Source organism: Micropterus dolomieu, linkage group LG06, assembly GCF_021292245.1.
Source record: "Micropterus dolomieu isolate WLL.071019.BEF.003 ecotype Adirondacks linkage group LG06, ASM2129224v1, whole genome shotgun sequence".
NCBI lineage: Eukaryota > Metazoa > Chordata > Actinopteri > Centrarchiformes > Centrarchidae > Micropterus > Micropterus dolomieu.
In genome coordinates, this window is record NC_060155.1 from 7071672 (window position 1) to 7095181 (window position 23510).

General features: G+C 42.4%; 1 protein-coding gene across 3 annotated transcripts in view; it reads left to right on the forward strand.

Annotated features, from left to right (window-relative positions):
- Positions 1-23510, forward strand: part of LOC123972189 (zinc finger protein GLIS1) — a 63508-nt gene that overhangs the window by 35147 nt on the left and 4851 nt on the right. For 2 of the 3 annotated variants that reach the window (XM_046051491.1, XM_046051490.1), the window contains exons 5-6: positions 47-173; positions 1758-1914. In XM_046051491.1, the coding sequence (XP_045907447.1) occupies positions 47-173; positions 1758-1914 (284 nt within the window). Of the gene's footprint in view, positions 1-46; positions 174-354; positions 513-1757; positions 1915-23510 lie in introns of all 3 variants that reach the window. The other variant, XM_046051492.1, reaches the window with a different exon arrangement.

Genomic DNA, 23510 nt, shown 5'->3' on the forward strand with positions numbered 1-23510 from the left:
ATATTTATCATGACCTATCTATATGTGTATTTTGTGTGTTTGACAGGTTCAGGTGCACACAATGCTGGAATCGGACATTTTGAGTGATTGTCTGGCGAGGCAGCATCTCCACAGCTCTGCCTCCTCCCACCAAGAAAACAGCTCGCCTTTACCGCGCTTAGATGACTTCACAGGTATGCACAGATGAAACAGTAGCAAAAGTCTGCGTTTAGCCTCCAACACCTCTTTGGGAATGAGTAAAAACAAAGAAAAGGGTAATTGCCCAAACACCTGGGCTGTTAAGCTGTCTTTTTCATTTTCATGGCCTCATTTGCTCCTTTTCCTCTCCCTCCTCTCCCATTCCTTCGATGATAGCTCATCATGCCAGTGTTTACCTTGTCCAATTACCGGGCACTGACTGCGGGCGAGTTGGCCCCCTCCCCGCTCGTCCTTCAGCTTCTCCAAACCGGTTTTCCAGCCAAGCTCTTTTTTTCCCCCTTTCAATGGCTGAACCGGGATCAAGAAGCTGTCAGGTACACTGAGGCTCAGTTGGCAAAAGAGAAGGGAGAGTGTCCAGGAGAGCTGTCCATGTCTATTACTTCAGACTACTTGCAGCTTTACCCAGAAGACTTTGAGGGAAAAGCCTCAAACGGCACACTACCAGTTATGTTTATTCAGGGTGAAACAAGCATGTCAGTGTTTAATTTTGAAAATGTCCCAAGAGGACTTTCTCCTTATCAGGAATGGCCAACTGTTAAAGCCTGAAACCAACTCTGACTGTTATGTATATACCTGTGTATGTACATTACTGTTTGTTTGCTGGATTTATGGTGACATATGCTATCATCATCAGCTGCCCTTAAACTAAGTCAAAGCCAAGTGTTGAAAGCCCTGCTGTTGGCGGGCAGGTATTTGTGTTACAGCTATAAATGAACACCACCAAAGAACTAGGTTTTTAGTATCAAACACCCCATGTGAGCTTGCAATATGTCTGAAAGTTTGTAGCTTGCTCCTTTTTGCAGGGAACAATAGCTGTAGCTTGGCTTTGAACTGTTACTATGGATTTCAGTGGCGACCCAGTTTACCTGTGAAAAAATTATTAAAATGTCTGTAGAAACTCTTAACAACATTGTTAACTTCTCCTCTGTCCATGTGAATGGCCAGTGTGTTTAGCATATTTTTGCTAGAATGAGCTTAAAATAAATATAGCTTTTTGTGCTTAGATTTTACCCTCTATGTTTGCATTAGTGCTTAAATTATTAGTGGATTAATTGATCAATTGATTGAATTAGTTGATCAACAACAGAAAAAAAACTTTCTTAAAAAGTAAGAGGTAGATAAATCAAGATACTCTAGCTTGCTTAGGTTGGTGGCGAACATAGCTAACAGTGCTAGCAATAAACTGTAGCATACAGCATGTAAATGTATGTATTTAGCCATATTTTGGTAAGCATTTGAGTGTTTGGAACAAATTATCCAATTAGCCAGACAGCTTAATAGTGAGTTTCTATGTATGTTCTGATAATTTTCTGATGTTCTGATAATTTATGTTCTGAAATAATAATAATAATAATAATAATTTTTTAATGAAACTAGGGTGATGTTGGACTCCATTGTAAATCTAAGCTAATTGTAGCTGCATAGCTGCACAAACCTCCATAAACGAGCAACCTACAAAGTTTTCACAACTACCTTCCAAGCTTACATGTTGTGGTGGATACTCAAAAAATAGATTTTCAGTGAAGTAATCCTTTAATAAATCCATGTCTCTCTTTCAGGTGTGTACTCAAACAGCAGCACTGTCCACAACAGTGGAAATTCAGAGTTTCTCCCTCCATCAGCAGACACCTGCTCCGGGTATCAAGGTCTGGAGGGAAACTTTGATGCCAACAGCCCAATATCGTCACTAACAAGCCCAGGGAGCATGAGAGAGGGGTGAGTGTAAGATCATTGCAAGTAGATCCGTGAAGTTAAATGTGTGGGATCCCCAAATACATTTATTTAATCATTTAGGGAAAATTTACATACATTTTCTCCTTAACACTCTACAGTTTTTCATAGTTGGTGTGCCTTGCTCATGGGTAGCCAAACAGTACATGTTACAGTTGTTTATTTTTCCCATTTCTATTTTCTGTCCCAGGGTTTTGCCCTTTCTTTATTTCTTCATAGAGAGAAGCAACCATTAAGTATCATATCATGAGATACAGCTGTGTACCATAAATATAAAACAAAATATATTGTTATTTTATTACTGTCATGTGTTTTCAAAATGAGATTGATTTTGTTTCTTGGAAAACTGGGTATTTTACTTAATGATGCACTCAGGGGTAAACTTAAATGGTCGGCTCATCCAAATCATATTTTCCCACTACCCCTAGTGGTTTTGAGTTATCTGCTGCAGGGAATTCTGCTGCCAACCCAATACATGGAGCTGAATGGGATTTTGTTTGCATTTGGCAGTTTTCATTCTGAGCTATTTTCTACCGAAGATAAAAATAGTGAAAACTGACCACAGTTTTCTGCTCTTCTCAGCATGTGAAATCAGTCACTAAAGCAATGCATTTTCATGCGTTCACTCCAACATCTCTATTCATTTAAAAAATATTTTATCAATTAAAGTATTTTCTAAATGTCTAAAAACATCAAACCCAGATTTCATGCTTCAATTTTGAATACACGGACCCTGTTTTGATGTGACTCTAAAAATTTCGCAGTCACTTTGCTTCGCCTCTCTGTGTCTGGAAAGCACATGCCCAGAAACAGGGAGAGAGATGTGAGCTTAAGCATTCTTGAATAAACCAGAGACATTATCACCAGAGAGGGAGTTATGGCTTTGCGGTTGCACTGATTGGGTACTTGGAGGCCACAGAACTTATGTGTACTGTAAACTGAGACAAATTTTGTCTAGCCCAGTATAAAAGTAGAAGTGAGACTGAAAAGATACAGCTGACAGCCTCCAGGGCAGCAGTTTCTGAACAATATGGCTTAAAATCATTGGTCATTGAAGAATTGCCCGCAAAATAACTTTTATTGGCACAACAGTAACAACAAAGGCAGTCTGTCCAATGAAAGAGAGTTGATAAGGGCCAGAATAACATTTTTGTGGTTTAATAAATGATATAAAATCTTCACATATTATGCACATACTTTCTACAAGTTGTTTTCAAGTGGGCTTTAGGTCTTGGCCAAGGAATTAAAAAGCTAGTTAAAATGGGTTGTTCTCTTTTAACACAAATTCAAACTTATAATGTTGGGTTTGAAGGTTTATTATTGACCTTGGAAACAGCAGTTCTACAACAATTTCTTAGCGCAAGGTTTACTTACTGGAAAAGCTGATTTTTTAAAAAACTTTCAATCACATCTCAAGGCCTTCATGCATGGTAGCAAGGTTCAACCTTGTGCTAAGTACTTTCTGTCAAATGAAAAACCGATGTTGTAATGTCAGAAATGAAACAGCATCACATTGTTATTCAGTGTGTGTCCAGTGCCCAAACAGCCCTTGAAAATCCTTGAAAGTTAGTGAATTATGTTTTTTTGTAAATTCTAGTAAATGTATTTGGCTTGGGAAGTTGATGAAAATACTGTGTGAAAATACATTTTAAAAATGTATATAAAATTTAATGCATGTGTGCCAACCTCAGTGAGGCCTTGAAAATCCTAAAAAGTTGAAGCAAAAAAAATTATGGTGATGGATATTCATGAAAGTTCACCTGTTGCAGGATTTCCCCTGAATATCATGACTTGAGAAGGTCCTTAGGTGTAAAGCTTGTCAATTTAAAGAGTTAAGTCATATATTTTAGTAAACTAAGTCATTTAATTTGATGTTTAGGTAAGTGTTTGGGTGTATGTGTGATTTAGGACTTATAACTGTATTTTCCTTACTGTCGTATCTCTCAGCCTCCATCTCCTCCAAGTTTGCAGCCAGAGCTTCCATGAAGCTATGCACAAGCTGTTCATTGACGTCTCTTTAAAGAGACTGAGGATGTCATAGAATCCCACTGGTGCCCGCAGTACATGATGGCCTGCCAAAGCCAATACCAGACAAGCACTTGTTTTTCCCCTAAATGACTTAGCGAGACGTTAAACACGTGAAAGTAAATTATCTTTGCTTCACGGCAGAACCGGCATCAAGCTCTGACCTCATAGCCAGCCGCGTATTTACACTGGCTGAGACGAGCCATTTCGACTTCTTTTAATTATTTAATACTTGAGGGATTCAGAGGCCCTGCACTAAGGCTTGTCCATCAACGAGTATTTGTGATGTGCAGTGTTTGTGTGTTTTGCGGTCGAGGGGAGCTGGATTGGCTTTTTGGAGCAGCGTGTCCATCAGATACATGCACACTCACCAGGATGGCTCTCACACAGAAACGCTATTATACAATTTGAAGGAAAGAGAAGCAATGAAGTTTACTTTGCAGAAGCTCCGTGTGACATTGGATCCAAATAGTAACTGAAATGTTTGACATGTCCACACATTTTTGTATTTACTGTATCTCTGACATGCAATAAGTGTACTCTGGTTTCTCTAAGTACTTGATTGGTAGCGCTTAGATCCCATTAAATCTTCATCTGTGTTACATACATTCAGCTTGATCCTCTGTGATCCAGTAAATCTATATCGCAGAAGTACTCCACAGCATCTTTGCCAGAACTGAATCTGAAAACAGATCAGTTTAGCGCGCACAAGCTGGCACCTTTGGTAAATCTACTCATCCCCTCGCCTGATCCAGTCCAAATGTGCTGCTATTAAAAAGCAGCCATGGATTAAAGCAGGGTTGCATACAGTATAATGTGCATACAAACATAAGCACTTAAATTCTGCAGGCAGGATTCTTCTCATTCCAGATACGAGGAGGGCAGCTGGCTGTAGTTAGTTAGAAAGAAGAAAAAAAGTGAATGATGAAGGGGTTTAGCCAGTAAAATATGATCAGAGAAACAGTTTCCTGAGGTCGTGCTGACAGCCGCTCCCTCAGGCGTGGGCCCTCTGTTAAGCTCATGCATCGGAGAGGTTTGGGCACACTGGCCACAAAACGACAGATCAACCCAGCAGGGCCACGCACGGCTCAGACATCTCAGCTATGTTGTTGCAGCGTTGCAAGAATGTAAGCCGTGGAACAGACGGCGTTGTTTACAGTTAAGGTCAGCTCTGATGGTTCTGGGGCCACCAGGGGGAATCCAAGAGAAGTGTTGAATTCTTGGGGCTCGCAGTCATCGTGGCACATTTCAACAGTCATACTATATCAAAGCCCACTTTGTTTACATAATCTTATACAAAGCCTGGTCTTTATTACCTTGGGAACCCACAGCCATCTGTAAGTTATATCAGTTTCGGTTTCAAAAAGTCTGATTAATTTTGGCTTTTATTGTATTTCTCCACTGACAGCAGAGGCTGTTAAATTAAATTTAATAGCATTTGACATGGGAAATGGGTAATAAAGAGACCTGGGGATGATAGATGATAGATATGTAAAGAAATCTCCAAACATTTCCTTTTTTTATAGCTGGTCAGATGCGAATATAGGAGGCGCTTGGGCCAGCAGCCATCAGTATCTCTGACAAGGCCTGGCTTGTTTATGAAGCCACTAAAGCCTTTCCAGCAGAAACCAAGGCCATTTGGCTCTCAGGGGACCAATATGCTACAGAACATCATCCAGGAGAGTTCTCAGGCCACATGAAATGCTGAGAGCTAGCTCTTTGAAGGGGGGGGTGGAGGTTCAGCTGCGTATCTCCTTGGAGAGATTATTCGGCTGCCTTTCTTTCTTCTTGTCGACTTGGCTCCACTGACTCATTCGTTTCCATGTTAAGTCAGAGTGTTTGTGCACAGTCAGCACATTCTTGCAGCGTAGCGATGGATACAGCTCCACACAAAGCCCGCCTACATTATAGCCCCCCCCCCGAGGTGCAAACGCTTCCTTATAGCAACTACACTGTTTTGTACCTAAGTTACATGTGTCTTATTTGTGTCTGATAACACAGCTGCTACCACACTGACAGATAATGGTAACTAGCATAAAGAATGAAAGATCATACATTTATGTTCTACTTTAGTGAAGCCAAATTAATTAATTCAAATGAAAGTTATAAAGTTATAGAAATTGCCTTAAAAGAAAGAAGAGTGGCTGAAAAGTATATTTGTAAAGTCCAAAGCTGCTTATCTGACATTATATTTAATTTAAATTGTTCTTATTTTGAAATTGCATGATCTTCTTGTCAGCCGTCACATTACAAATAATTTGATTACGACGCCAGCATAATTTTACTCTGTTCTTGGCTCAGTAGTGAGGTAATAAGGTTTAAGAAACATTGAAGTAATCTCTTTTTGACATGTGAAACCTTAAACAGTTCAGCAGGAGTGGTGTTAAAGCCAACTGGAATAAAGTAAAAAAAACAAAGGGATTACTATTGTAATTGAGTTGTGTCAGTCACATATCAGTTGTTGAGAAGCGTCCTTTTTTTCATCCGACTTTAAAAAAAAGACTTTGAAAGTTTTCCAGTTTTATTATGTCTTGTTTGGTCAGTAATAGACCAACATTTTGGGGAATTGGCTTATTCACTTTCTTGCTGAGAGTTAGATGAGATAATTAATACAGCCCTCATAACTATATGGTAGATATATAGCTACAGTCAGCAGCACCATGACTGGAAACGGGGGGAAACAGCTAGGCTCTGCCCTAACACCGACCACCAGCCCTGAGGGGCTGGCTACAGGCTGCAGTTCCGGGTCCACCCCCCGCAGAAGTTCAACGGGGTGGTCTGGACTGCGGTGCACGCCGGGCAGAGCCAGGTGTTGGGACAAGAAGTTCGCTCTCTGCTGGAAAATGGGGCCAGAGAGTCAGGGAGTCCGGGTTCTACAGCCGGTACTTCATAGTTCCCAAGAAGGACGGATGGGTTGCGTCCGATTTTGGATCTGCGGTCCCTGAACCAATCTCTGAGGAGATTCAGGTTCAGGATGCTCACCATCCCCGCCATCATCAGTTCCGAGGATTGGGTTGTCACGATAGATCAGCAAAGACGCTTATTTCCAGTCTCCATCCGTCCCTCTCACAGGAAGTTCCTGAGGTTTGCCTTCGAAGAAGAGAAAAGAAGAGCAGCTTACCAGTATCGGGTTCTTCCATTCGGCCTAGCACTCTCTCCCCGCACGTTCACCAAATGCATGGATGCAGCTCTTGCCCCGCTGAGGCTCCAGGGCATCCGCATACTGAACTACATCAACGACTGGCTCGTCCTGGCCCAGTCTCGAGAGTTAGCGGTTCGGCATCGAGATGTCATCCTCGCCGACCTTCAGCGTTTGGGGCAGCGGCTCAACGCGAAGAAGAGCGTGCTGACGCCCGCCCAACAGACTACGTTCCTAGGGGTGGTGTGGGACTCAACGACGATGCGGGCCCACATGTCTCCCGCACGCATTGAGCCCATTTTATCCTCAGTGACCAGAGTGCAGTTAGGCCGCGCCATCACTGTAAAACACTTTCAGAGGGTGTTGGGTTTCCTGGCAGCAGCGTCCATTATAATACCTTCCGGACTACTGCACATGAGAGCCCTGACAGTGGTGGCTAAAATCCAAGGGTTTCTCCCCAAGGGGAAATCCACTCCGTCTGATACGGGTTACGAGCAGATGCCTTCATTCCCTGTCTGTATGGAGGAACTCTTGGTTCCTGTCCCAAGGTCCCGTGTTGGGAGCGATCTGTCGCCGAACAATTATTTCAACAGACGCCTCACTCACGGGATGGGGCGCGGTCATGGACGGCTGCTTTGCGAGAGGCTCCTGGGAGGAGCATCATTTCTCCTGGCACATAAATTGCCTGGAAATGTTGGCGGTATTCAGAGCTCTGAGGGGTTTTCTGCCCGCTCTCCGCCGTCGCCACATCCTTGTCAAAACCGACAATACGGCAGTGGTGGCCTATTTGAATCACCAGGGGGGCCTGCGCTCGCGCCCGTTATGCAAACTGGCACATCAGATCCTCCTGTGGTCCCAGCAGAGACTGCTGTCCGACTGATGTACGAATCAGGGAGCAGACCTGCTGTCGAGACTCCACCCCGAGGTGGTTATTATGCGAAGAGATCTGCCCCATAGACGTGGACTTGTTTGCGTCCCGAGAGACGGCGCACTGTCCCCTGTGGTTCTCCCTCTTGCCCCCAGTCCCGCTAGGGCTCGAGGCCATGGTGCAGTCGCTATGCTCCCGGGGGGTGCTTCTAAACACACCATCAGCAACTGGATCGTTCAGACTATTTCCCTGTTCTATCAGGTGCGCGGTATTGCCTTTACCTATGGCCGTAAGGGCGCACTCTACTCGAGGCGTGGCGGCTTCTTGGGCCCTCCTCGCAGGGGCGTCACTCCAGGATTTGTGTGATGTGGCTGGCTGGGCCACCCCTCACACTTTCATCCGGTTTACAGTCTGGACCTTCCTTCTGCACCAGGTGTTCACCACGGACATTGCAGAATTCCACGGCCCTCTGAGTGATGGGCTCTTGGGGAGGCTTCCACTGGTCGTGCGCTTCCTCCGTGGAGCCAGGAGGATGAGACCCGTGACTCATTCCAGGGTTCCCACCTGGGACCTGGCAGTGGTTCTTGAAGCCCTGGCTGAGGCCCCGTTCGAACCCCTGGAGTCGGCTGAGGCCAAGCACCTGACCCTTAAGATGACCTTTCTCCTCGCTATCACCTCTCTGAGGAGGATGGGGGATTTCCAAGCACTTTCGATTTCTCCCCGATGCCTGGAGTTTGCCCCGGGGAGGGTCAGGGCCATCCTGCACCCTTGTCCAGGTTATGTCCCTAAGGTTCCGGCCAGACTGGCAGGGTCCACGGTGCTGCAGGCGTTTCATCCCCCTCCTCATGTGACGGCGGAGGACGGGAGACTTCATCTGCTCTGCCCTGTCAGAGCAGTATTTACACTCTCAGGTCTTCCCGGTGGAGGAAAGCAGACCAGTTGCTGGTGTGTTTCGGGTCCCCCAAGGCTGGGCTCCCCGCTTCTAAACACACCATCAGCAACTGGATCGTTCAGACTATTTCCCTGGCCTATCAGGTGCGCGGTTTGCCTTCACCTATGGCCGTAAGGACGCACTCTACTCGAGGCATGGCGGCTTCTAGGGCCCTCCTCGCAGGGGCGTCACTCCAGGATTTGTGTGATGCGGCTGGCTGGGCCACCCCTCACACTTTTATCCTGCACCCGGCACCCGTGCGCTCTCCTCCTAGTCGTGCCGTCAGGTTCCCATAGTGGCGTCACCGACGCAGTTCGAGTTCCCTCAAAGGGGAACGTCTCGGGTTACATATGTAACCCTTGTTCCCCGAGAAGGGGAACGAGACACTGCGTCGGTCCGCCACACCTCACCCCGCCTGGAGTGCCTTGCTTCATAGAAAGGGCTAATGTGTCCTATGTGCCGGCGTGCTTATATACCCCCTCCGGTTACGCCGTCACACACTACCGTTCTAGTAACACCAATAGGATTAGAGTAGTTTCATTCATAGTTCAGCCCTGCCACGCCCAGGGGCGTTCCCATAGTGTCGTCACCGACGCAGGGTCTCGTTCCCCTTCTCGGGGAACAATGGTTACATACGCAACACGAGACGTTTGGAGGTTAGTCACTGAGAACAACGCCAGTTGCCTACCTAACTCTAGAGAGACAAGCCAGGGCTAACGGCCCGTTTACTGCAAGGGTTTCCCGCAATCACCAACCAGACGAAGGACTCGGGGGCATTCTCGTTGGCAAAAGACCAGATCAAGAGGCCATGTGGCGTGCCAAGCCGCTGTGGGCCGTGAACGCAACAACGCCAAGTAGCCGATCGCGAGCCTTCGATACCGGATGGTGAGGAATCAACAGGAAGTAAGGCAAAACAAACTACATTCTGTGGCCGAGTTGGTGTCCTTTAGCCCTGAAACTCACAGCCCAATTGAACTTAGTTATCAGCACATAACTTGCGTCCATTCGTCGATATGATTGGTTTCTGGTTATTTAGTCATTATTGTTTAATTTAAACACAGGAATGCGTGTGTGTGTGTAGCCTACTGTTTAACATGCAGGTCACTGGACGGAGAATTCACCCTTAGATTTGAGACTGACTGATTGATTAAACTAACTGAATAATTACTAACTAACTGATCACTAGTTACAATTGTGTAATTATTAGCTATACCCAAGGAGTCCTGAAGGCCTTGGGCGGACAGTGATTCAGGCGGTGCCCCAAACGAGTGCTTATTATATGCTATTTCAAAATATTATTATTCATAATTTCATTAATATAGTGTAGGATCACTATAACATACATAGTCTGGTCAAGTTAGCAATAATCGTATCCTATCCTTCGTAACTTACATAACCTATGCAACTCTTTTTGTTTCACACAAGAACACCAAACACCAGCCTCCTACATGAATGTTCACTTTGATCTGTCCACTGCAACACTTGTACTTTACTGTTACTATATATTAAGTGTTCAAAAATGAAACTACAGGGCTTCCCCCAGTGCGCTGAACAGTGACACTAAGGGAGTGCCCAGTGCGTTACAAAGTGATGCCAAGGGGTCTTGACCAACTGTCCATATGTGATGGCTTGGCGTGGAATCTGTGTATCGTCATGTAAACCAACTAAAGCCTTCATTTATTGTTTCCTAACTTACAAAATAAAGGTGCTGTTTGTACCTGATGTGTTGCAGATGCTGAGGTGTCCTGTGTTTTTATGGAGAGCTGCATCTTACTGTGCAGCTTCCAGAACAGCACTGATGTAGACATCCACTGGACTCTGTTGACAGCAGGAAACACTCCTGTCCACTCCTACTATAACAACCAAGACCAGCTGGGATACCAGGGCCAGCGCTTCAGAGGCAGGACATCACTGTTCAAGGACCAGATCTCCGGAGGAAACGCCTCGCTCCAGCTGACTGGGGTCCAGGTTCAGGACCAGGGGAGATACAAGTGCTTCACCAGCACCATCGCTGCCAACAAGGAATCATTTATCAACCTACAAGTGGACGGTACGAGAAACACACAGTAGATACACAAAACCATAAATTTGTATTTTCTTCAGGTGCAATTAAAATATACATTTAGCATTTGTGCTGTCAAATTAGTGAATTAAACTTTTTTATTTTTTTGCATAAAATTATTAGTGAATTCATCCGTACATACAGCATCAAGATCTCTGTTTTTGCAGCTCCGGTCCATAAAGTCGACATGGAGCAGGAAGAAAACAGGATCACCTGCAGCTCAGAGGGGATCTACCCTGAGCCTGAACTCACCTGGTCCACCAGACCTCCGTCCAACGTGACCTTTAAGAACACAACCAGAGTCCAGCAGACTGAACAGCAGCTCTACAACATCACCAGCTCTCTGATACTTTCAGACAGGGTTACTGATCTGGTCTACAGCTGCACCGTCAGCACTCGCAGGAACAGGAGGAGAGCCACTTTGAGGGAACTGAGTGAGTATTACGTCTAATCTGTCAACTAAACCAATAAACCAGGTTGGTGTCACATTTCCTGCAACAACAAACTAATGCTAAAACCTTTATTACCTTTCCACTAGTGGTTTAGATACTGCAAACTAATACATCAAACCCTTTATTATCTGACAGTGTCTCAATATGTGTTTCTATTAATTGATTCACAGGCGTTTGATTGTATTTGTTTTGTGTTGTATATTTTCAGCTTCTCTCGATGGTTCCAGCTCTGACACAACAATCCCCTGCTCTGCCTCAAACACTTCCCTTCTGAACTTCAGCCTCGTCTGGAGATTCAACCGCAGTCAGATCATCCTGAACCGGACCAGGACCAGCGTCCCCTACACAGTCTCAGAGGAGTGGAGGCAGCAGGTGAAGGGTGTGTCTGAGTCAGGCAGCCTCACACTACAAGACTTGTCTTTGAAACAGGAGGGGATATACACCTGTGAACTCAGCGATGACGAGGAGACAAACATAACCAACACCCTGCTGAGGATAGAAGGTGACATCAAGCCTTTCAGTGTAAAAACTCTTTCTATTATTTAAACTATCGACATAAAATCTCCGGTTCAACATTTGGGCAGGGTTTCGACCAGAGGTCAAAGAGGCAGTTTATCAGTTTAAGAGCCCAGTTTGTGTTTCACATACTACAGCTGAGGGTAAACGCAGATGAAAACATAATGCTGACCTCCACTGTTTGTTGTTTTTGACTGAACAGCTAGAAATATTCAAAAGAAGGACAGGACAAGAAATACATTACAGACACAAACCGATCAGCCATAACATTATGACCATTGATAGTTAAATTGAATGAGACAGATTATCCCGTTACCATGGCACCTGTCAGTGGGTGGGAAATATTAAGCAGCAAGTGAACATTGTGTCCTCACATTTGATGAGTTAGAAGCAGGAAAAACGGGCTAGTGTAAGGATTTGAGCCACTTTGACAAATTGTGATGGCTAGACGACAGAGCCTCTGTAAAACGGTCTGCAGGGGTCAGAACCTTTCAGAAAGGATCCAAGGAAGGAAAAGTGTCTTCAGGGTCACGGAGGGCCGAGAATCACTGATGCATGTGGGAAGAGAAGGCTGGCCCCTGTGGTCTGATCCAACAGACAAGATACTGTAGGTCAACTTGTTAATGCTGGTTCTGATAGAAAGGTGTCACACGGTGCATCACAGTTTGTTGAGGCCTGTCAAACAGACACTGAAGGTGTGATTCCCACCTGATAATATGAACATATTAGCATTATTAACAGACTGCAACCTCACATGTTGATGCTACAGGAATTATTAGTCAGTCCACTCGTGGAAGTTTGGTTAGCAGAAAGTTCAATAAACTGAATCTTTTTCTGTTTCAGGGAGTCAAACTGGTGTCAAACGTCTTAATGTAGGTTTGGTGGTTGGAGCCATTTTGGTTGTAGTTCTAGCAGCAGGACTTGGTGTGCTGTACTACAAACATAAAAAGGTAAGAAAACACGTTCTGCCTTCACCTGCTAATTATTTATTGTGTATGTTGTTTGTACTGATGATGATGATGATGATGATGATGTATGTTGGACAGAAAGGAAGAGAGGAAGAAGACCAGACACGGAGTTGTGACGGTAAGTATATCGTCTGTACTGAATACAGAAGAGTTCTTTCACAGTGAGTTCACATTTAAATCATTTTGCAGACCAAGCTGTAATTCATCTCATTAATAAATAATTACTAAAATAAACCTTTCAGTTTTAATGAACTGCTGTCTCTAATAAAATGTTGACCTAAATAAGAGTGTAACATCACGTACAAATAATCGAAAAAGATCAATTCAGTAGTCTGAAAATAAACATAAATAAGACAATGTAACCAAATGAAATGAAGGCTTCATGTTTGCTGCATGAATTTATTTTGTTCTTTATAGTGAAGACTCCCAAATGAAAGATTATCTTTAGTTTCACTTTGAGGTTTTTTAACACTGAATTCTTTTTATTTGTTGCAGAAAAATCAACTTGAAGAAATTAATGAAGAGGGACAAAGTCAGTGTGAGGAAGACATTTCTGACAATGGTCCACCAACCCACTGCCGCAGTGAAATGAAGTCACACTGTGCAGCTCTGAAGTGCTACATTATGTCAAACTACTTTTACTGCTCGATGCTAGATGTTCTTGACATACCACACTTTTATCCATAATAAAGGATATTTAAATCCAATAAAAATGTAACTTAGGCAGTGACCAACAGAAGCAGTACTGAATAAAAGACTTGATTCCTGTTAAAACTGTTTTCAGATGAGATAAAAGTAACTTTGGGTATCAGAGGTCTTTGTGAAAGCACAAATGAAGGTTACAAAGTGGTTATTAGGGCTTTATAAAATATTTATGTATAATTTCAGTTAAAGTAGAATTCATGTAAAAGCTGTGTCAGTGTGACAATAGATTGTACAGACGTACATAATGAAGTTGGGACTGTGTGCAGCTGCTGATTGTTCCTTTGTCAATAAACTAATTGTTGAATAAACTTGTTGCTTCTGGCTCAAAAGATCTTTGAGAATCATTATAACAATGAAAATTGTCCCCACGTCGTAATTTTCTTGAGACTCTTTGACTTGACTGTGAAAAATATTTTGCTGTCATCTGTGAGGCTTGAGTCATGTGTTCTGTGATGATGCAATATAAATTTAATAATAAAAACTTTATTAAATGGTATTTTTCCACTATTCCACTTTTTTGTATTTACTAAACTAATTAATTATGTTTTATATTTTGACTTCATAGAATAATGCAAACTGAACACAGCATGTTGCTTAAATCTTAAACAGATTGCCTTTATCTGTAAATCACAGAATTCCTCCCTTAAAGGTCCAGTGTGTAACATTTAGAGAAATGCAATATAATATCCATAACTATGTTTTCAGTGGTGTATAAAGACCTTACATACTGAACGTTATGTTTTTATTACCTTAGAATCAGACATTTCTATCTACATTCACTGCAGGTCCTGTTACATGGAAGTCGCCATGTTGCACCTCCATGTTTCTACAGTAGCCCAAAGGGACAAACTGCTTTACAGAGCGCGCTTCCTCACTACATTGAATATGTAAAAGAAGAACAAGACAAGAACAAGCAATGTTAGTAGCAGTAGTCGTCTGGTTTATTAGAAGCAAGAAGGGAAGTGAAATTTGGACAGATGGAGGACCACAGATATCATTTAGCACATGAGCCGACAGAGCGTTGTCGTGGAAATCCATTTCCCGGTGAGAGGTTGAGCAAATAATTGAGTTACAACAAACCGTTGTCTTTGAAGAATTTATTTAACAAAAGCACTACAACACAAATCAGCTGGACCAGAGGTTCTGTCTCCTAAGACAGTCACTAACGTCTGGCCCAGAGTAAAGGGCAGCATGATCATTTACACAGTCTGGGTTTCTATGTTTTGGGGAACAAAAGATCCTCTACAAGCTCTGACTGGTCCCAGCCAAAACAGGAGACGAACAGAAAACAACTCCACATCCCTGACCTAAACCCTACACATGTGGACAGACTAGCAGGCTGAGAATAATAATGAAAGGAACAGGTTAAAGATTAAACAATGTGTAAGACACAATAATAATGGAGAAATAGAACTCTTATAAGTACTTGCATAAAAGATTATAAGAAGAAAACAATTTTCTGCCATCACAAGCGTGTTTAGGGAGGAGTGAGCGGTGACTGAAGGTGCGTTCATGGGGTTTCGGAATAATCAGAGTCTATTTTTACTCCTTAAATCTTTAAAGCAAAAACGGAAATGTGTACATGGGACATAAAGAAGTATACAGAACTTTGATTTGTGTAAAATCACGTTTTATATTTTGCAAATGGAATTTGTAAGATGGTTATAACCAGGGGCTTTTGCCTCTTGAAACATTGGGGGCTGCCCAGAAATCTTTGTTGTAGAAACCCCGCCTACCCAAAGTAAGTCTATAAAGCAACAGTAGGCTAAATTACCTCTACTTGTATTGACCCATAAAAAAACACACATCAGCTATAACTGTAGGGTGGGATATCGATTAAAATTTTACAACACCAGTAACAAAACCAGTACCCTTAAAGTGATAACCAATACAGGAGTCTGTTTAAACAAGGAAGGAAATGTTGTTGATGTAGGATCATAGAAAACATAATATGGAAAATTTAGTTCCATGTTGAAGCATACAGAATGAAGATGTGTCCGAAGTGGAAAACTTTAATTTGTTGTTTGCTCGCCTGGTAATGGCAGAAGAATGAAGCCTCCTATGAAACAGTCGTCTAAAACTACCACATCATGGAATTATACATAAGGTTTAATTGATCTACAATCATTCAAAGGAAAAGCAGCAAATCTTCACAGATGAGAACCATCAAATGTTTTACAGGGAAACTGACTTCAGAGAAGTGAAGACAAACCAGGCAGCAGGAGAATAACAGGAGTGGTTACAAGCAAGATCAAACATGTACAGGTAAGCTAAAAAACCCCAACTATGACAGTTTGGTGCCAAGCAGGTCTGTGTTTTCTCTAGCAGCTAACAGGAAGATTGGCTTCCACATGTCAGACCTTGTTGCTCATTTTTCAGGATCCAGGAGATGATGATGGTCGGCTGTTCTGTGTCTCTGGTGGTCTGGAGTTTTCTCTGGATGTTGTCTCCTGCAGAAGGAGGTGAGTGAAGATTTTCCTTCAGAGCCTTTATACCGCGTTAGAAAAGAAGCGAAGACAAAGATATTACACAAGCCAAATAAGCTGAGCTTTGCAGTCTGACAGTGTGATGTTGTACAACAGTTACTTATTAACAACTGCAACTCCAGACACGGACCAACTGCTTAAAATGAAATGTGTGTGTGAGGGGGACTTTTTTTCAGCATCCTTTAAACTTTAATAAGATGTTATTCCCTCCAAAAAGGCCAGACTGAGTTCTTCTGTAAGCTGTGAATTAAATGCTATCCAGCTGCTCATGTAAATGTGATAAAGTCATTTCATATCTAATAAATTAGTTGCAGGTCCAAAGAATGATATTTAATTACACTAATTACTGTTACTGCACTTGGTTCAATCAGAGTTTGATTTTGGTCTGTAGTTTGGCTTCCATACAAACATGCATACCTAAGCTGTTGATAAAGATCCTATTTAAAGTGGCTACTTTCTGAATTTAATAGCCTGATAGTGGAAGGAATAAAATATTTGGAGTAATGATTACTTTTTGTATGGATGCATGTACTGTATGTATGATTGCTTTCATTTTATTATATTGTCATGTGTGTATATCTGTGAGTATATGCTCATGTATAGCCTGGCCAACATTTAGGCAACATCTACATGTTTATTTAATTTATTACAGCCGATGAAAGCAGAAAGTTAAGTGGGTCAGAATTTAGCAAATAGTATAAACATCATGAAATAATTTAGTTTGGACTCTGCCTTGGTGCCGAGATGTGCCAACAAATGGCTGTAGATAGAAGAAAACAAAACAGCCCACATTTTATTAGACCTGTAGACCACTACTAACCTGTAGACCACTACTGACCTGTAGACCACTACTAACCTGTAGACCACTACTGACCTGTAGACCACCACTAACCTGTAGACCACCACTGACCTGTAGACCACTACTAACCTGTAGACCACTACTAACCTGTAGACCACTTCTGACCTGTAGACCACCACTAACCTGTAGACCACCACTGACCTGTAGACCACTACTAACCTGTAGACCACCACTAACCTGTACCCCACTACTAACCTGTAGACCACCACTAACCTGTACCCCACTACTAACCTGTAGACCACCACTGACCTGTACCCCACTACTAACCTGTACCCCACCACTGACCTGTACCCCACTACTAACCTGTAGACCACTTCTGACCTGTAGACCACCACTGACCTGTAGACCACTACAGACCCATAGACCATTACTAACCTGTAGACCACCACTGACCTGTACCCCACTACTAACCTGTAGACCACCACTAACCTGTACCCCACTACTAACCTGTAGACCACTTCTGACCTGTAGACCACCACTGACCTGTAGACCACTACAGACCCATAGACCATTACTAACCTGTAGACCACCACTGACCTGTACCCCACTACTAACCTGTAGACCACCACTAACCTGTACCCCACTACTAACCTGTAGACCACTTCTGACCTGTAGACCACCACTGACCTGTAGACCACTACAGACCCATAGACCATTACTAACCTGTAGACCACCACTGACCTGTACCCCACTACTAACCTGTAGACCACCACTAACCTGTACCCCACTACTAACCTGTAGACCACTTCTGACCTGTAGACCACCACTGACCTGTAGACCACTACAGACCCATAGACCATTACTAACCTGTAGACCACCACTGACCTGTACCCCACTACTAACCTGTAGACCACCACTAACCTGTACCCCACTACTAACCTGTAGACCACTTCTGACCTGTAGACCACCACTGACCTGTAGACCACTACAGACCCATAGACCATTACTAACCTGTAGACCACCACTGACCTGTACCCCACTACTAACCTGTAGACCACCACTAACCTGTACCCCACTACTAACCTGTAGACCACTTCTGACCTGTAGACCACCACTGACCTGTAGACCACTACAGACCCATAGACCATTACTAACCTGTAGACCACCACTGACCTGTACCCCACTACTAACCTGTAGACCACTACAGACCCATAGACCACTTCTGACCTGTAGACCACCACTGACCTGTACCCCACTACTAACCTGTAGACCACCACTAACCTGTAGACCACTACTGACCTGTAGACCACCACTGACCACTACTAACCTGTAGACCACTTCTGACCTGTAGACCACCACTGACCTGTAGACCACCACTGACCTGTACCCCACTACTAACCTGTAGACCACCACTGACCTGTAGACCACTACAGACCTGTATCCCTGCCAATGTCCGGCTTCTGTCTCTCCAAAAATATCATATACATGTGTCTGGTCTGTAAATGAAGGATATACAGCAGCATTAACACTATGACATTTAGTTTTCACTGACAACAACATGCTGATATTGATTAGAAATAGGCGACTTTATAGAGGTTATATTAATGGCGTTCACATTACCAACACTAGTGTTTTCCAAAGCCCAATAAATATCCTCTTTCCTTTATCTCAAGTAAGTAAGCAAGTACCCGTCACTAACAACAACTTACAGTTTAACTCTGTATCACTCACTTCGCTGAATCAATCTTCCTTCACCATTTCTGTGTGTCACTGTGTGTGTGTAGCATAGACTGGTGTGTAGTAATGTTGTTCGGCAGCTCGGATAAAGCGATAAAATGCAGCCTCCCTCAGGGTCCTGGTGCCCGACCACAGCAGGGATTTAAATTGTGAAGCAGAGGAAACAACCAGAACGATTATTTTAAGCCAGTATACAAATTATATTTGTATTATTCTGTCTATTATTCTGTGTTTATCAATATTCTTGCTTCTTTTTGTTGAGTACATGTCTGCACTTAAAAGAAAAAAATCTAAATCTAATAATTATTTTTCTTATCATTATTTGGGGGGGCCTAGGACCATGGTAGGGTAGATTCAGCCCCCCTAAAACAGGCCTAAAGACGTCCATGCTGCTAAGGGTTCTGCAGCGCAGCCACAGCACACCCCAACGCTCATCAGGGGGCGAGGGCCTATCTAAAGCTGCTTGCAGCTTTAATATTCCACTATAATAGTCACCTGATACCTGTTTTGTGTTTTCCTTCACATAAAAAGACATTTAGGAGCCTAAATTCAGTTTAGTGATAAATAATTTAAATTTATGTGTGAATAGTAATTTACATGATTAATTTATGCAGAAGGAATATTTACAGTATTTACAAGTTGATGCAGTTAATATTTACAGTAGTGCAAGGAGTTAATTGTTTGATTACTAGCACTTAAAATGTGTGTGGATTATTTAGAGTGCATTTGTATTACACTGGTAATATTTGGGGAATGGAGGACTGTCATCGTCTTTTCCCTTTAACTGCATGCACCTTCAATGGCCACTTGCGAGAGTGTTGGGACGTTACCTTAGTAGACAGTCAGCCAAGCAGAGAGTGGAGCCACACAGTTTTTTGACCTCTCTCACCAGAAATGCAGGATTTAAAGTGTATATAAATTTCCTGGGGGTGACACCAAGACTTGATATGTTGAAATGGAATCTACACCCTTGCTTTCTTCATGGTAAAACACATGTGTAACTTATGCAACTTACACAACCTACGCAACACTTTTTGCTTCACACGAGAAACAAACACTGGTTTCCTACATGAAAGTCCAGTTTCTGGCTCTTCCATCAACCCAACCGTCTCCTTACTCGGACTTCACTGTTTTGAATTATACACCTACCTTTAGCGTTCAAAAACTACAGGGCTTTCCCCAGTGCGCTCAACTATGACGCAAAGGTGGTGCCCAGTGCATAACAAACTGATACCAAGTCTCCAAATGTGACGACTTGGCCTGGTCCCATCCCTGAATCTGTGTATGTAAACCAACTAAAGCCTTCATTTATTGTTTCCTAACTTACAAAATAAAGATGTTGTTTGTACCTGATGTGTTGCAGATGCTGAGGTGTCCTGTGTTTTTATGGAGAGCTGCATCTTACCGTGTAGCTTTCAGAGCAGCACTGATGCAGTCATCTTCTGGATTCATGTGACAGCAGGAGACACTTCTGTCCACTCCTACTACCACAACCAAGACCAGCTGGGACACCAGGACCAGCGCTTCAGAGGCAGGACATCACTGTTCAAGGACCAGATCTCCGGAGGAAACGCCTCGCTCCAGCTGACTGGGGTCCAGGTTCAGGACCAGGGGAGATACAAGTGCTACACCAGCACCATCAGAGGCAACAAGGAGTCATTTATCAACGTACAAGTGGACGGTACGAGAAACACACAGTAGATACACAAAACCATCAACTTGTGTTTTCTTTATGTTCAGTACATTTCTAAATTTAGCATATGTGCTGTCAAATTGAAAGTGAGTTCATCCGTATCACATCAAGATCTCTGTTTTTGCAGCTCCGGTCCATAAAGTCGACATGGAGCAGGAAGAAAACAGGATCACCTGCAGCTCAGAGGGGATCTACCCTGAGCCTGAACTCACCTGGTCCACCAGCCCTCCGTCCAACGTGGCCTTCAAGAACACAACCAGAGTCCAGCAGACTGAACAGCTGCTCTACAACATCACCAGCTCTCTGATACTTTCAGACAGGGTTACTGATCTGGTCTACAGCTGCACCGTCAGCACTCGCAGCAACAGGAGGAGAGCCACTTTGAGGGAACTGAGTGAGTATTACGTCTAATCTCTCAACTAAACCAATAAACCAGGTTGGTGTCTGCACTGATTTAAAAGATTCCTGCAACTACACAACAACAAACTACTGCTAAAACCATTTTTACCTTTTCACTAGTGGTTTGGATACTGCAAACTAATTTAGTAAACAAATACATCAAACCCTTTATTATCTGACAGTGTCTCAATGTGTGTTTCTATATTATTTGATTCACAAGTGTTTGGATCTGTTTATTCATTTATTGTTTTATTTTATATGAAGAACAGAGCCCTGAGGTACTACATCAGAACATCCTGATGTAATACTTTTATAGGAAACCACTAGAGAACCAGACCGAAGCCGTCATATTCATTTTATCACTCTGTCTAGCTGTATACAGTCATCTGTGTTATCAAAAGCTGCACTGAGATCCAGTAACAGAGGAAACTGAGCAGGAATCAGAAGCCATAGTGAGCAGAAAATCATTCAGCACATTAGTGAGTGCAGTTTCAGTGGAACAAAAGGTCCTGAAAGAGTTGCTGAGGCACAACATGTTCTAATACTTCTGAAACAACTGGAACGTAAGAGGATGGTCGATAATTATTCAAGGTGTGGTTTCTTTAAGTTTAACCACATGGTGCCTGACGTAAGTGAGAAATTAAAAAAATTGTGGATTCATATGTTTGTACAAAAGAAGATGTTTCTGCTCTGTGAGATGGAAAAGTGAACAAAGTCTAAAACTCTCCAGAAGTTCCTGAAACAGACACTGAAGGTGTGATTCCCACCTGATAATATGAACATATTAGCATTATTAACAGACTGCAACCTCACGTGTTGATGCTACAGGAATTATCAGTCAGTCCACTCGTGGAAGTTTGTTTAGTAGAAAGTTCAATAAACTTTAGTTTCAATAATCTTTTTCTGTTTCAGGGAGTCAAACTGGTGACACAGGTGTTAATGAAGGTGTGGTGGTTGGAGCCATTTTGGTTGTAGTTCTAGCAGCAGGCCTTTTGTAAAAAAATGTAAAAAGGTAAGAAAACACATTCTGCCTTCACCTGATGATGATGATGATGATGATGATGATGATGATGATGATGTGTTGGACAGATGATGTGTTTTGAACAGAGAGACCAGACACAGAGCAATGAAACTTTGTCGGGGTAAGTATATCATCTGTACTGAATACAGAAGAGTTGTTTCACAATGAGTTCACATTTAAATCATTTTGCAGGACAAGCTGCAAACATTTCAGTGAATGAACTGCTGTCTCTATGGAGGACCAATCCTGACACAGGCAGAAATAAATACAGAAATAAATAAATGCTCAATAAATAAATAAGCATCCAATTAAATACACAAAAAAATAAAGTAAATAAATAAATGTAGGTAGTAATTAAATTATACAAGGAGACATAAATGTATATATTTTAATTACTGCCTTTACTTATTCACCTTTGTTATAATTACCTTATTTATTTATTCTCCGTTATAATCTTCAACTTTACTTATTAATTACTTATTTTTTAAATGTATTTATTTATGTGTGTGTTTTAATATTTTTGTCTGTTTTATTCTTCCTTTGTATTTTTTTACCTTATTTATTTTCACCCATGGTATTTATTTCTGCCTGTCTTTTTTAAATTTTTGTATGCATTTCTGCCTCATTATGCAAATGAGGAGGGGCTGTGTCTCAAGGGGTCATCTTCTCTCCTATTGGTGGACCAGTCAGACAGGAGAGCTCTAGGCCTACTCTGCCTGCAGCCATCAACGATCTTGCCCCTCACACAGTCAGATGGCTTCCTTCAGTGCGCTGAGGTGTTTAGCTACACTGTTTGAAGATACTACCAGCCATGTCTTCCTTCTCTTTTCACGTAGACGCTCCGACAGACAGTGCTTTCAGTTTGCTGCATGCATGGACACAGAACTGCGGTATAGGGAGAAGCACACGGTCATCTGGCTGCAGCTAAATCTGGAGTGCACTCGTATTCAATTCTGTATGGTAAATTCAGTTTTAACGGAGCAGAGCGAGCTGACAGGCAGAGTTAGAGACTTTTTCTGTCCGTTTCTCTCTTTACAAAGACGCATGTTGCAGTCAGAGTCTTCTCTGAGATGCGAGCACGACATACAACACAATTTATCAAATTACACATCGGATATACAGTATGAAAATAAGATTGATTGGATTATACTCACAGGAAGTATAAAACCTGTTACATGCGTCTATTAAAAGTAAAATTAAAAGGGAAATTACTTTACTTAGATTTAAGTAGTTGCAGTTGTACATTTGAAATACCTTCCTACCTTTCTGATAGGAAGCCTTCTTGAGGTGGTATAAAACATTTCTTCTTATATTCTGATTTGAAAAAATTAAACATTTCACTGCCCAAGTCAGCTATAACACAAGTCTTGTTCATCAGACTACATGCTGTACAGTATTTGTGGACAGATTTTGTCCCAGGATTTATTATGCATTTCTTCTTCTTCGTTGCATGGTTTAGAATAATAAGGTGAGAAATGGGTCTATTCTGAGTTCATCCTGCACTGCAGCAGCTAATAAAGTCCATTTAATCCCAAAAACGCTTTTCTTTTAGGCAGGCTGGAGCAGAAAACAACTCACCTTTCTCAAGTTGTACAGTAATGTCACATGTGTATGAAGGTGGATCAAACAAGCTAATCTTAAATGTCAAAGTAGAGAGGAGCCTAGTAGGCCTATTTATTTTCATTCATTACACAATATGAATAAGCTATGCAGACAGTTGTAAAGAAAGAACATCTTTTTCTTCTGTTCTCTACTTGTTATAGTTACACAGTATTAGGGG